General features: G+C 44.6%; 1 protein-coding gene across 2 annotated transcripts in view; it reads right to left on the bottom strand.

The window, feature by feature from the left end:
• Window positions 1-15539, bottom strand: part of il1rapl2 (interleukin 1 receptor accessory protein-like 2) — a 515311-nt gene that overhangs the window by 442318 nt on the left and 57454 nt on the right. For both annotated transcript variants that reach the window (XM_041796951.1, XM_041796950.1), the window contains one exon: window positions 7727-7835. In XM_041796951.1, coding sequence (XP_041652885.1) covers window positions 7727-7835 — 109 coding nt within the window. The remainder of the gene's footprint in view (window positions 1-7726; window positions 7836-15539) is intronic.

The following is a 15539-nucleotide window of genomic DNA, read 5'->3' as shown; positions in this document are numbered from 1 at the left end:
ACTGTTCATTTCAGTTTAACTTTTAATTTGTCATTTGTTCTTTTTTAAGCCAAGGTAGATGACTTCCTGTTTAAAATAGAACTGCTTTTATTATTATTCTATTAAATGAAGAAGTAAGAGTGGAACGGTAAACCTCCTGTGGACTGAAACATAAATAAAGACATAAAAGGTAAGAGTGAGAAATGGAAATGTCTGACATCAGAGAAGTATCAGTAGTGATATTGATTAGGCCTGTGATCATTGAGGAGTATTGATAAGGGTAAAGACAGCCATTGTCTGGGATTTTCTCCCGTTTTATCTCTAAAAGCTGGAGTCAGCACACTCAGATGCATTATTTATGTACATACACAGCCATGCAAATGAAGCCTGGCACACACACTTCTACACACACAGACTCAAAAACAAACTGTTATCTCTGCTCTGCTTTGCATGCAAGTTAATCAGAGATTAGATCACACTGAGATTATAATCACTCTTTTGATCTGAGTTTAAGCTGCGTCAGAAAACACGGCACATGGCGAGGAGGTGTTTGGAGACTGAAAACAAAGAGGGCGGGGCCAACACCACAGAGCTGTGAGGAAATGTGTAGTGGGCCGATGGCAGCGGCTGGAGGAGGTAAATAATGTAGAGGAAACGTGTTGGTGAAACTTTAATGCTAAAGAACTCACTGCTACTGTATCTAGACGGCTGTCATACCTGGAGGTCCAGTTTCATGTTGGCTCTAGTTACAGAAACGAACCTGGGCAGGTAAATTTATACTCAACATGAATTAAGATCGTACAAATCTACAACCACGTCCGTCATACCGTTAGCCTGCTAGCATTTTGGACTGTCTCTGAGCAGCTGTTGGAGTTTCTGCTGGAGTCAGTGATGTTCCTGTCCTTTCTTTTTTGTCACCCCCCCTTTCTGTGTAAGTCCTGGCATGGCTAACACTCCAACATGACTGCTGTAGAGTTTCCTCAGCCCTTTATGAGGCTGTGGAGATAAAGCTCATCACACTTTAGAGAGGTGATCTTCAACGTGATCTTCAGAGCCTCATGTGGCTCTGGAGCCTCATGTGGCTCTGGAGCCTCATGTGGCTCTGGAGCCTCATGTGGCTCTGGAGCCTCATGTTGCTCTGGAGCCTCATGTGGCTCTGGAGCCTCATGTGGCTCTGGAGCCTCATGTGGCTCTGGAGCCTCATGTGGCTCTGGAGCCTCATGTTGCTCTGGAGCCTCATGTGGCTCTGGACCCTCATGTGGCTCTGGAGCCTCATGTGGCTCTGGACCCTCATGTGGCTCTGGAGCCTCATGTAGCTCTGGAGCCTCATGTAGCTCTTTTATGTCTTCATTTCAAACATTATTCCCCAGGAAACATTAAAACAGAAACCTTGACCTCAGCATCTATCCATTACCAGCCACTCAGCTCTGTTTGTTTCCCAGGCTTTACCAGCTGCTTTAATTGTCATCCAGTCTTTTTTGTCTGCTTCCTTTGCCTGTATTTGAACGTTTTGCCCCTTTTTTTTCCTTTTTTTCCATTTTTTTTTGCCACCTTTAATCCATTTTTACTGCTTTCAGTCCACTTTGGCCACTTTTATCCCATTATTGCCCTTTTTCACCAGTGTTTGCCTCTATTATCTGTTTTTATTCAATCCCCCCCCCCCTTTTTTTTGGCAATTTTTTGCCACTTTTCACCCTTCTAAGCTGCCTTTTGCCGTTAAATGCCACTTTTCCCCCAGTTTTTGCCACTCTTTGCTCCTTTTTTTCCTATTTTTCCACCTTTTTCGCTGACTTTTGCCTGTTTTGGTATCTTTTAACTCATTTTGTCATCTTTTTGCTGCTTTTTGATTATTTTTGCCACCTTTAACTCATTTTTTTTTTTTGTCACATCTCCCCCATTTTTGCCATTTTCTGCCCTTTTTGGTGTTGTTCTGACCATTATTGCCATCTTAAACTTATTTTTATTGCCACTTTTACCCATTTTTGCCACCTTTCACCTCTTAGATTGTGGCTTTTGTAAAGGAGATGGTTGAGAAGGTCTCATTTGGGTGATATATTTATTTTTTAACATGCTTGTACCTTTAAAATGACTTTACTTCATCCTTGAGTCAGAGTGGACTTCAGTGCAAAGTTTAAAGAAAAAGAGAGCACTTTAAGAACATGAGGCCCGCTGGCCTTCACCTGTGACCGGCGTTGGCAGCCATACCTCAGACGTACAGATGAACTTAGACATGCTGGACCTACAGAAGGAGAAGCTAAAGAGCTGATCGCTCCAGCCCTGGCTACCTCTGTGTGGGCATAAATCCCCTTCTTTAGTTAATGTATGAGTTATTTCTCTGTCAGCCCAGCAGGGATCCAGATAAGAGTCTATGTTATCTCCCTGTCTTTGGTTGCTAATCTATTGTCTCTGTCTGGAGCGGTGATTCCATAAAAATCAGACCTTGACTGAGACGACCAGCAGAGATGGAGAGGAGGATGTGGAGATGATGAAGGGAGATGGATGTCTGAACCTACACGTGACCCGCTGTGAGACAGAATGTGGTGTGTTCTCTGCAGCTGCTGGAGTGTTTATGTGAGGAGAGTGTGAGAATCTGCACTAATGTGTGGGGTATTTTAGTGTCTCGCTGCATATGTTAGCGCGCGTGTGTGAGCCCGTATGACTTCAGGCCGTTCTTTCAGCATTGTCATGCCTGTGTAGCGACTGTGGAGCTCATTAGCACCTTCAGTGAACGGAGGGCGCTAATCTAGGAAACCGCTCTGCTGCTGTTTCTTTAGCATCATTAGCTTCAGCGTGGATTTTCTTTAACGACATATTTTCTCTGCACTCTTAAGAGAAATAACAGAAATCAGGTCTGTTTGGCCTTTGGGAAAAGAAGATCCTGAAGAGTGCAATCAGGATTTTGGTTATTCTCTACTCTGACTTCAGATTTCAGTAACAAACTCAGAACATTCAGTCTAAATAGTGGAGTCAGAGCTAAAGTTAGCCACTGATGTCCACTGGGTTTAATCTCCAGGAGTCTGATCCAGTCTGACTCTTCCTGATTTCTCTCTGAGCTAGCTCTTGTTTATTATTCACTCTCTGTTGTGTCTCGTCACATTTTGTCCCTTTTTGCTGCAGTGGGTGCTGCATCAAAGCGCAGCAGGGGAGCTGACAATAGGAAACGGTGGTTCCCATCCATATGGTGTCCAGTTACACCCACAGCGGCGAGGGAGAGAGAAGATCTAACATCCTATCTTTGACCGACTGTGGCGGTCGCCCACATAAATGTCCGCTTGGCTCTGCTCTGATCACATAATTGCTCCGTGCAAAAGTCTCCCACACACACAAACACACACGCTACAACACAGCGAGTGTTCAGAACAGCGTGAGAGGAGCGTTCACACATGGAGCGTGCATGCGCACAGTGATGGCAAACGCCGCACAAAAAGTCCCACCAGCTCTCCCACACACTTAACACGTTAAATGTGAAAGGAACACAAACATGCAGAGAGAGGAGGAAGAGGAGGAAGAGGAAGAGACCAGGGAAGATTTTAACACTTTAGAATGAAACTTCTCTGGTTTAATGGTCATCATCCTGATCACCTTCATCTCTGAGTAAAACGGAGTTATTTATACTGAAGTTTGTGTCCCAGTTTAAGCCTCAGTTTTCTTTTAGAAATCATAAAAAGGTTTGAGTGTGTGCTGAGTGTGCATCCATGTCTGTGCTTTAACCCTCCGTTCAGAGAGGACACTGACCCTGTCATCATCTCTGCCTGCCACGCTCACACACTGAAGCACCGCCCATCTGAACGCACACACACACACACACACACACACCTTAAAAATATCGACCAGATGAAACTCCAGTATGAAGCTGATGGTGAAAGTGGAACACCTGACCTGATGAACCGGATCAACACTGTTTAATAACAGAAGAGAAAAAGCTCATCATTCTAGCTCAAGTAGATGTGAATGCTATCTGGATAGCATAGCTACATGGCTAGCAAAGCAGCAGAGCTAACACAGGTAGCATAGCAACATAAAATAGGTAAAACAGCCAATGTAGATATGAAGCTAACGGAGCAAAAACAAAGCAGCTACATAGCTATCATAGCTACATAGCTAAAGCACAGCTCATGAAGCAGCTATGTAAGCTACATATCTACATTATCTATGTAGCTACATTAGCTTATTAAGTAATATTCTTACATAGCAAGCTTAGCTAAGTTAGCATCAGCTAAAGTTTGTGTAACTACTTCTAAAACAGATGAATCCATAATCCCAGATCAGACGTCTGGCGTTATTCTGTTTCAGTTATCTGAGGGTTTCTTCCTCTCTAATGTTTCTAATGTTGACGTTTTTATGAATAAAGTTGAACTTAGTCAAAAAGTTCTCAAACTGGAATCACAGCGCTACCTTTAGAGAAATACGGCGAGGGTCTGAGAGACTGCCCGTCAGAAATGAAGTCTTCAGCCGACCCCCTTCCACGTCTGCGATGTGTCGTCTGCTACAGGGAATAATCTTAACTTAGTGCTAACTCCACAGCAGCCTGTGAGCCTCCTGAACATCCACATCAGTAAAGACAGAATGAATCTGGGACAGTAACTCTGACATCCTCAGACAGGACCTCCTCCCTCTACAGGCCTACTCTGACCGACCTGCAGCAGCCCCGCTAACGCCCCTTTCACAACAGCTTTAACCCCGCTCATCCCAGGAATGTGAGGATGTGGTTTTGGCAAGATGTGATTCAAAGTGACCATCAACTCAGCGGCTGTCATCCCCGCTCAGTCCAGATTTCCCTGGAGAGTGTGACATCACTAGTTTGCAGCTCTGCCCCCCGCCAGGCCGCCGATAACAACACGGGGGAACTGAAACGTTAAAGTGAAGGCCTTTAAACGGGACATGTGAGGCTGTTCTCAAAGGAAAGCTTATGAGACACTGTTGCCACGGCAACATGGACGCCACAGATCAAAATTCTCCTGGCTTTCCGGAAGCTGCCAATGACCACAAGGAAGAACAAGAGTCAATCTGAGCCGACTCAGATCAGAGGTTAGAGCAGTGAGACTCGACGCGTGGCTGTTTATGTCTAAATTTGAATGTTATTCCCCAGAAACCTTAAAAAGGAAAATTTGACCTCAGAAACTCTCCATCACATTCTTCAGTTTGTTCCTCGCTCTAAACTACACAGTGGTAGTTTAATCCTCAACCTCTAATTTTATCTGCATATTTCCATCACCCTGATTTGCTTTTTTTGCTTCTTTAATTCTATTTTTACTGCTTTTAGCCCATTTTTGACAGTTTCATCCAGATTTTTGAAATTTTTTGCCCCTTTTTTGCCACTTTTTACCCATCTAAGCTACCAATTAAATGCCACTCATTTCCCATTTGCCACTCTTACATGCTTTTTGCCAATTTTTCCCACCTTTTTCTGATTTTTACCCATTTTAGTCACTTTTCACTCATTTTTCTCACATTTCTGCTTCTTTTGCACCATCTTTGCCCCCGTAACTCTTTTTTTTTTTGCCTAAGGCTGCTCTGCTCTGCTTAGAGACAATTACCCCAAATTCCCATATACAGCATGCGTGCCACAGGTTTGCTCCGACCGAAGGTCACTCGCCCACTGGAAGCGAGTCTAGAGCGCTGCGCCAAAGCGTGCAGTCCTGATCAGCAGGAAGAGATCACGGGAGAACTGTGAGTTCATGCAGGAATAGCATGTCAACAGCGGACTATTTTACCTTTTGGGGTTAATTATCATCCTTTCCAGTGTAAGTCCATGATATTACTGCTTCCTCCATTGAGTGAGTACATTTGGAAGCTCAAAGGTTAATGTTTGCTTAAAGGATCTGGGGTTTTATGTTAAATTCTTTGGCTAAATATCCCCAAAAATTAACTTTTCCTCGTCAATGGCGCCATTGTAGCTCTGTGACCCACTGACCTCTCGGTGACCCTTTGCTCTTGCTGCAGGATGAGGCGTAATATTGATATAGTGATGATTTACGATCGGGAGTCCGTGCATTGTGTTTTATTTTGAAAGAACCGGATGTTTTACGTTTGTGACTTCCATGGTTGGTGCTTTCTGAATGACAGTGGGTTTGGTAGCGGCCGGCGCTGAAAATAGACCTGCAGCGTATCTGAAACGAAGCGGAGTGAAGTGTCGGTCCAGGCACACGCCGCTGCCAGCCTGGATTGCGGCTATGGAAATGCTCTGATAGACTAGAGAGGGAGCGAAGTGCTCCATAGTATGATTCGCCAGCGTTCAGCGGCGTGCATGCTGTACATGGAAACTGGGGGTTACAGCGATGATCATCCTGGTGCAGACGGCTGCAGAGGGTTCAGGTTCTGGGTGCAGCAGAGTTTAACTCACTCTTCATCCTGAACTTTGTGCTGTTAACAGTGGAACACAGTTGTTGTGCTCAAACCTTTAGTTGCAGCACATTTTCATCACTCTGCAGAAAACATTGCTCTGAAACTTTAAACCTGAACATCTCAGAGTTCTGTTTTTGCAGACTCTCCTCCCGTCTTCCTCTGCATCCATGTCGTCTCTCTGCTGCATGAGCAGGAGGAGGGCTGGGTTTTAAAGCTTCACAGGCAGTCACAAGAGAAGAACAGTGTTATCTTAACTGTATGGATATGATAGATAATGAACATATATGAAGATGCTTTAAGAAGTGGACGTATGGCCCAGCCCTAGTCTGAGGGTTTGGGCCAGAACTCCTGATGTCTCAGCAGGGTAAACATTTACACAGACCCCCTGAGGGACGGTTGAGGCTGTCCTCACATTCTCTGGATGACAGCGCCTGGACCAACACTCTCTCAGATAATGAGTCTTCTATCACAGCGGATCAATTCTGACTGGGTTGATGTCATTAGAGAACCTTTGTTGGAAAGTCATTCTCTCTGTTTTAATCATTTTCAGGACCGTGCCAGAAAAATTACTAAAGCTGGAGTCAATATCTCTTATTTCAGACCTAAGCAGTAATAAAACGCTCTGTGTTCAATTAATAATGTCTTTAAAGTGCGAGCTTTATCAGACAGAGGAACAATGTTTATTTTCTGCCCAGCTGATCAGCTCCAGCTCTGTTAATAAGCTGCTCTAAACTCTACTGTATCACCCTGGCATCATTGAGTCGGCATTTCAAACATCAATACACCACTCAAACGCTCTCCGTCAAGCTGATTGGCCAGACACAACCAATCGATCCCGGACAAAAGACCATCAGCAGATCTGCCATCGGTCTGGCCGCGGATACACAAACGAGCAGAGAAGCAGCAACAATGACAACAGCGGTTAGACGGGGCGATCATCACGCCGTCAGCAGGGAGAGAGAGAGAGAGAGAGAGACAGAGAGAGAGAGAGAGACAGAGAGAGACAGAGAGAGAGAGAGAGAGAGAGACAGAGAGAGACAGAGAGAGAGAGAGAGAGACAGAGAGAGAGAGAGAGAGAGACAGAGAGAGACAGAGAGAGACAGAGAGAGAGAGAGAGAGACAGAGAGAGACAGAGAGAGAGAGAGAGCTCTGAAGAAGAGAGAGGTGATGATTGTGAAAGAGGAGGAAGATGATCAGAGACGTCAGAGACAGAAGAAGGAGCCGGGGCGCACATCTGACAGCAGGTAGGATCATCAGAGAGGAAGACTAACGGCAGAAGTGTTGTTGTGGTAGAGAGGAAGAGCGTTTCCTCTGAGAGAGAGAGAGAGAGAGAGAGAGATACAACAGCCAAGCAGCTACCAGAGAGGATCCAGCAGAACCTGGACACAACCGGCCTGCTCACCTGAGTTCCTCTTGGAGATGTACTTGACGTCGTCACAGGCTCCTGAGGAGAGGAGGAGGAAGAGGAAGAGGAGGGGTAATGTCTTCATCTCTCTGTTCTCCACTGGCATCTACAGGAAACAGGAAATAGAAGGACAAGGTTAGAAATCTAGACAATAAACATTCCAGATCAGAGCAGGAGGAGAGCATCTAGACCAGATCTGTGATTCAGATCCCTCTGGTCTCACTCATGGAGAGCTGAGGAAACTCCAGGGCTTCACGTCTGCTTCATCGATGCTTCATCAGCTGAAGTTTGGTCTGCCTTCACACGTGGACTCTCACAGGTGGAGTGGACCTTTACGAGATAATCCAAGAGAAATTCAAGGCTGTTGGAGCTGAATTAGTCTGAGCCTGGAAAACCTCAACAGGGAGGAGACCAGGAGGCATCCTGATCAGGTGAACTAGAGCACAACGTAAGAACACGCTAGTCTCGTTGAATCGTGGTTGTGGGGCGTCTTGGACACGTCGTTAATTATGTCACACTACAAGACTGTCGTCCATGATGCTCAAAATCAGGCCTGAGTTTTGACGATGAGCTGCAACGTTGCTGTCAGACTAAAATCTGGTGAAAATCATGTCGTCTGATCCGGCCTTGAGCCGGCCTGGTCGAGGTTCTCTCTCTCTCTCAGCTGCTGACATCTCATCCTTTTGTTTGGTTTGATGCCAGTTTCACTACAATCACACATCACACATCACACTCACTCATCCATGCATCCTGACATGACTGATAACTCACATTTACATGGCACACTAGTTATTTGATAAGTTTGATCATTTCTTACAGATAAATATATATTTGTTATTCCTTTAAACAGCATGTGGACTCCCTCTCTGTTACTTCCCTGAGCCAGGCCGTACCACTAAATAAAAATCAAAACTAATGAAAAATCCCACACTAATAAAATCTTGCTGACGTCTACATCAGACCGTCTGATTCTGCTGCCACTGTTGGCATCAACGTTATAAAACCACCTCATGCTGTGACTCTTTGGTCCGAAGGAAACGATGCACCGTCTCTCACGTTGCAGTGGTGTAAGTCTGCAGTGCGGTCGGTTTTGAATTTTAGCCCGTTTCGTCATGAATGTTTCGTCTAAACTGAGCTTAAAGACACTTAAGAACAACAGGAGCGCCAGAGGATAAAAGTGGTAAGTGCAAACACAGAGGCATTGGGGGGGCAGTAAATGTCAGAAACACCAGCAGACGCTTTCACACCACAGACTCAGGTTAGGTTAAACCAAACCTGGTCTCTTAGACTGAGGACACAATCCAAACTCTCGGCACCTGAACTTGTTTGCACATTTTTAAATCTCTCATTCAGGCAGAAACAGAATCCTGTCCCAGCACTGGTTTATAATTGAAGCAATTCCAGGAGAAATAAGCGTGCAGCGTGGTCTGTACTCGAGCTCCTTTTGTTCTGATTAATCTGATTTAGAGATCGATGTTGGATCTCTCAAATGAAAAGAAGAGGAGTGAGTTAGTGTAAACCTTGTTATGTGTGGCCTGAATAAGTAAGAACAAAACGCTTTATCACAACACTCAGAGTGAGAACAACACCAAAAAACATTAATATTGATCTGTAACGGGGTTTTAGGGGAGGCTTAGGAAAAAAATCAATGTCTTCAAATGATTAAAATCAAAATACAGAAGCTAAATTAGATTTGACCATAGGCTATGAAAATAGAAGCTGCTGGGGCTCTGGGACACGCAGACACAGTCAGCCTGAGAAATCACATCAGTGGAACACAATCAGATTTACACACTGGAGGTTTACTCAGACCCACAAACACACACCAGCATGAACACACACCAGACACGACGTGGCGTACACAAATCCATCCAACCCATCTTCACAGTGACAGAGAGGAGCTGGGACTGAATCCTGAGATCTGCAGACGGCGCTCAAACATGACCTCAGAGCATCTGACCCCGCCCTGATTCCTTCATTTTATATTAATCTCACCCTAATGTCTCAGATCATCACACTGATTTATATTAATACAAAGATAACCTGAGTTAATAAAGTCAGAGTTTAAATGATGGATTCATTATTCAGGGTAAATCCATCCAGACCTACCTGGTCCTGGTCCAACAGTCATTCCCCCTAATCCTAATCCCTGGTTGTTCCATCCTTGGCGTTTGTGATAACTGTCAGTGAGTCTTTCTCATCACTGTGGAGGAATGTTGTCCCATTCTTCTCTGCAGAATAGTTCTCATTCAGCCACATTGGAGGGTTTTCCAGCATGAACGGCCTGTTTAAGGTCACGCCACAGCATCTCAGTCAGATCTAAGTCCAGACTTTGACTAGACCACTCCAGAACCGTCATCTAGTCTTTAGTCCATTCAGAGGTGGACTTGCTGGTGCGTTTGGGATCATGGTCCTGCTCCAGAACCCAAGTGGTCTTGAGCTTGGGGTCATGAACTGATGGTCGGACATTCTCCTTCAGGATTTTCTGCTAGAGAGCAGAATTCATGGCTATGGAGGTCCAGGTCCTGGTCCAGACCAGAGTTAGACTGCACATTCTGCATTAGTCAGAAGAGCCTGTAACCATGGTGAAGTCCTAAGTCTTCAGCATCACAAATTAGAGCATCCTGGTTCTCCTTCTGGAGCAGATTAAGAGTCACAGATGCATTCATGTCAATGCTCCATTATCTTCATTTAAATATCTAAACCACTGATCATCAACTGGCGGCCCGGGGGCCATATCAGGCCCCCCGAAGCCTCCTGTCCGGCCCCTGAAAGATCATTAAATTCAGAAAAGGAGGAGAAGAAGATGCTGTGGACTTAACATCTGATCTGTTTTTATAGAAATGTGCTTTTCAGCCATACTTCAAAAGATAAATAAAAAAGGGTAAGGTTGGCAAAAGTGTTACAAAATGAATGGGTGATAAATGGAGAAATGGGTTGTGGAGTGGCACAAAAATTGCAAAAAAGTAATGAAAAGAGGTTAAAAAGTGTTAAAAATAGAAGAAAAGTGGCACCAAGAGGATAAAACGTGAAGGAAAAGTGGTTTACAAGAGGTTAAGAATGGCAAAACATGGGTTAAAGAGGAAAAAAGGGGGAAAATGGGTTAAAAGTGGCACAAACAGTCTGGCAAACATTGATTTAAATGTTGCAACAGTTGTTGAAAAAAAATGTGAAGAAAAGGGAATTAAAAAGTAGCAAAAATGGATAAAAGTGGGTAAAAGATGCTGGAAAAGGGGTGAAGAGGGGTTAAAATCTGTCAAAGTAGGTAAAAGAAGAACGAGGGCAAAAAGTATCAAAAAGTGGGGACAGATAGGGATAGATCTCACTGCTAATGACTGAAAATGTCCTGTGTTTTAAAGAAAATACAAATACTACTGAAATCACTTATTTATGAGCAACTAATGAAAATACATAACATATATGCATCACACATCTATAATTTCATAATATGCTTACATTAATATGTATCTGGCTATTTCTGTGGATGTCTATGATGGAGGAAATTAGCCTAATCTACTGTGTTAATGTTCTTATGCCTGGACAGGGGGGTGGGGGGTGGAGGGGGTCTATGTATGTTTTACTTGTTCTTTTTTTGTTGTTGTGATGTCTTTTTTGTCTCTCTGTTCTAATGTACATGCAATTTGGTCATTATTCCCTTATGCTTAAGTATTATTTTCCCACGTGAGCACACGCAAATGAAGCAAGACTGTCAATGACCCATTGACATATGGGATGGGGTAAGGGGGGAGGGAGGGAGGGAAGGCATACAGGCACAAAAAAAGAAAAAAATGTATAGCCTATGCCAAGCATGCTCTAATGTATGACCCACAAACCAATAAAACACTTGATCACAAAAACAAATACTACTGAAATAATATTTCAATCAGACCAAAATATTTCTTTAATTTTTGTGGATTTGAAAGTCCGGCCCCCAGGGTCCCTGTGGAGAATCAATCCGGCCCCTGTGCAGATGGACTTGATGAGCCCTGATCTAAACTGTTGTAGATTACACTCTAAATAAAGAGGCTAACTCTATAATCACTCTTAAACTACCGCTCAAGTGTAAATTCAGTGAATGTCTCAGTTTTGCTATCTTACCTCCTAAAGGCTCTCTGCTGCAGAAAAAACTGTAGTCAGCCCTAATGAAACTCACTGTTTGGCCTCCAGCAGAAACGTTGGGCCAGTAGATTTGTAAAGATAAAAATAAGCATGTAAAACATTAAAAATGTATCCTTCCAGAGAGGAGGGCGATCAGATCTCTGCTGCTCTCATTCTGCAGGATTAGAAGCAGTCAGAGTTACAGCAAACGCTTTAGACACGACAGGTAAATCTACACGTCACCTGACCATCAGCTACGTTTACAGAGTTCAGCACAACAGATCAAAAAACGAGCTAAGAGTCAGAGTTTGTGCTGAAGAGCGTCGGCCCTGGAAGGTCATCAGTGCATGAACAGACAGGGCTGATTTATTCTGTTAACATCGGCAGCATTATTATTTTATCTCTGCAGCAAAAAGATGAACACAAACAGACTGACTAGCAGGTTTAGCTTTAATTTAACCTGGTAGACTGTTTCACATCAATCCAGGCTATTCTGATGTTTTCATGAAGAGCAGAGATTGAAATAAATATAAACTCAAAGGTGGACATGTAGACTTTTGCACGTCATCTCTCCTTAATACCCTTATTCAATAACTTCGTAAAGCAGATGGATTTGCCCGTTTCTGTGTTTCTCTCTGGTGAATCCATCTTCAAAGCTCCCGTCTGAACCATGTGGACCCGGTTAGAAAGTGACAGGACCAATCAGAGAAGAGGGGAAGTACTTTCAGGCAGGCGGAGTCGTGACATAAGCGAGCAGCAACAAGAGCTCATGTGCGGTTATGGAGGAAGAGATTAGCGTGGATGCTGCTAAAGCCCCAGTTTTATCAGAACTTGACGACATTTCTTCGTTAAAAGAAGAACAAAGAACAGCGGTGAGCTGTTTTCTCTTCAAAAACCACCAAGTACTGACATGTCTACAGTCGCCATGGTTACCGTTATGCAGTTCTCTACGGAGAGTAACTAACTCGGTAGCAGCTACATCACGTGTTTTGTTGCTCTGATTGGCCAGTAAAGATGTGACATCCAATCACACTTCGACTTTTTGTCAAAGCCTCTCCCAAACGCCGTCTATGGGAGGTTTTCCAGGTGGATGTGTGAAACAAATCCCTCTGGCGTGTCAGGTTACTTATTCAATAGCTTTCAGCTGAAATAGTCTTAAATTGATGATTTCAAACTTTAAATCAGTCATTTTCCAGCCGTTGTTTTTGGCTGAGTTCACAAAAATAAGATCTCCAAAATGAGCAGTTTCTGTTTGACAGGAGGCCCAGCTCTGAGTGCTTCATGAAGTTATTCAGGTTTACGGTCACAACGGGCACTAAGCATTAAAAACTGCACCATAAATGAGGAGAAGGAAAGTCTCCCTCTGTGCTGAGAGTTGAGGACTAAAGTGAAAGAGTGTTTTCTGAAAGAAGCATGCAGGACAGTATAAAAGCAGACTGTTGGTCCTCATGTTTGTGGGCTACAGATCCCCGGCTGTGATTCAACCCAGATCTCTGAACATCCAGAACCACCTGGTCTGCAGGTCTGAGTGACCTGGATTCAAAACATGGAGGTAAAAGTTTGGTTTAAAAAAAGGTGTCAGGCCCAATAACAGAGATGTTTGTGGAATATTATTCTTTATATAATGTTATATGTTTGCATGAGGGAGGAAAAACACAAAGAAATGGTAAAGATCTGAAGACATTTCTCATGATCTCAAAAAACTCAAAAACCCCGTGGAGCGAAGTCAGGACGACCTGAAAAACCTGGGCTTTCAGAACATGTGCTGCAGAAATGTCATCACAGACCCTGAGGACCATCACAGACTCTGAGGACCACATCACAGACTCTGAGGACCACATCACAGACCCTGAGGACCATCACAGACTCTGAGGACCACATCACAGACTCTGAGGACCACATCACAGACTCTGAGGACCATCACAGACCCTGAGGACCACATCACAGACTCTGAGGACCATCACAGACTCTGAGGACCACATTACAGACTCTGAGGACCATCACAGACTCTGAGGACCACATCACAGACTCTGAGGACCATCACAGACCCTGAGGACCACATCACAGACTCTGAGGACCACATCACAGACTCTGAGGACCACATCACAGACCCTGAGGACCACATCACAGACTCTGAGGACCATCACAAACCCTGAGGACCATCACAGACTCTGAGGACCACATCACAGACTCTGAGGACCACATCACAGACCCTGAGGACCATCACAGACTCTGAGGACCACATCACAGACTCTGAGGACCACATCACAGACTCTGAGGACCATCACAGACCCTGAGGACCATCACAGACCCTGAGGACCATCACAGACTCTGAGGACCACATCACAGACTCTGAGGACCATCACAGACTCTGAGGACCACATCACAGACTCTGAGGACCACATCACAGACTCTGAGGACCACATGACCTGTTATGTTGCAGACACATGGTCATTAATCCTTCACAGAACTATAGAATTGTCTCTGTGCAGCGTAGTACTGGTTACGGTACTTTTGTGACTGAGACATCTGAACATTGAAACGTCATGTGTTGTTTTAGTTCAGCCTGTAGAGGAGGGCGGTAAATAAACAGCTTTTAGGGCTCCACACACTCAGACCGGCTCAGGGGATCATCCAGTCTTAGCAGAACCTTTGCACGTTCAACGCCTCCTGTTTTTGAGAAGAACTGGTTTTGTCAGGTTATGAAACTGTGATGGAGAGAGAGTTTAATTGAGGTTGTCTTTGGGTAAAGATGGTGAAGAAGGCTCTTTCTGACAGCAGCACTGAGGAAAACTAAAGTGCTGGTGCTGGTAGCCTGGTGGTTATGTCCACACGCCTGTCTCCCCAGTATGGAGTGGAACTGCTGTCCTATCTGACTAAAAGCATCATCATAAGAAAGTCAAAGAGGGCTGGCTCTTCTAAAGATAGCTGTAGGCATGTAGTCCTTCACTAAATAGCTCTGGGGCTCAAAAAAGGCTTTAAAAAAGAGCTTATCAAACCAGCAACCATCCTGGCAGCCAGACCTGATAGTGAAGCTCAGTTACAATCTAAGAGAACATGTAATACCAAACCAGGCCCTGCTCTGCTAACCTCCACTTCCTGCCTGACTACCTCTGTCTTCATCTCAGAGAGACTAACAGGGTCAATATTTCTGACACTGATGCAAAACCCTCTGATGAAGCCTGTCCAACTGCTCAGTCCTTGATTTTAAGTGTTTGACTGAAGAATAGAGCTCTAATGTAGTGAGGAAAACATTCAAAATCAGTAAAGATACCAAAACACTCTGATCCAACATCAACGTCACATTAGATCAGGAGTTCTCGGGCTTTTCAGCCCGCGACCCCCAAAATAAAGGTGCCAGAGACCAGGGACCCCCGAAATAAAGGTGCCAGAGACCAGGGACCCCTAAAATAAAGGTGCCAGAGACCAGGGACCCCCAAAATAGAGGTGCCAGAGACCAGCGACCCCCAAAATAAAGGTGCCAGAGACCAGGGACCCCCAAAATAAAGGTGCCAGAGGCCGGGGACCCCCAAAATAAAGGTGCCAGAGACCAGGGACCCCAAAAATAAAGGTGCCAGAGGCCGGGGACCCCCAAAATAAAGGTGCCAGAGGCCGGGGACCCCCAAAATAAAGGTGCCAGAGACCAGGGACCCCAAAAATAAAGGTGCCAGAGACCAGGGACCCCCAAAATAAAGGTGCCAGAGACCAGCGA

This window comes from Cheilinus undulatus, linkage group 10, assembly GCF_018320785.1.
Source record: "Cheilinus undulatus linkage group 10, ASM1832078v1, whole genome shotgun sequence".
NCBI classification, from domain to species: domain Eukaryota; kingdom Metazoa; phylum Chordata; class Actinopteri; order Labriformes; family Labridae; genus Cheilinus; species Cheilinus undulatus.
This window is presented reverse-complemented; position numbering and strand designations above follow the sequence as displayed.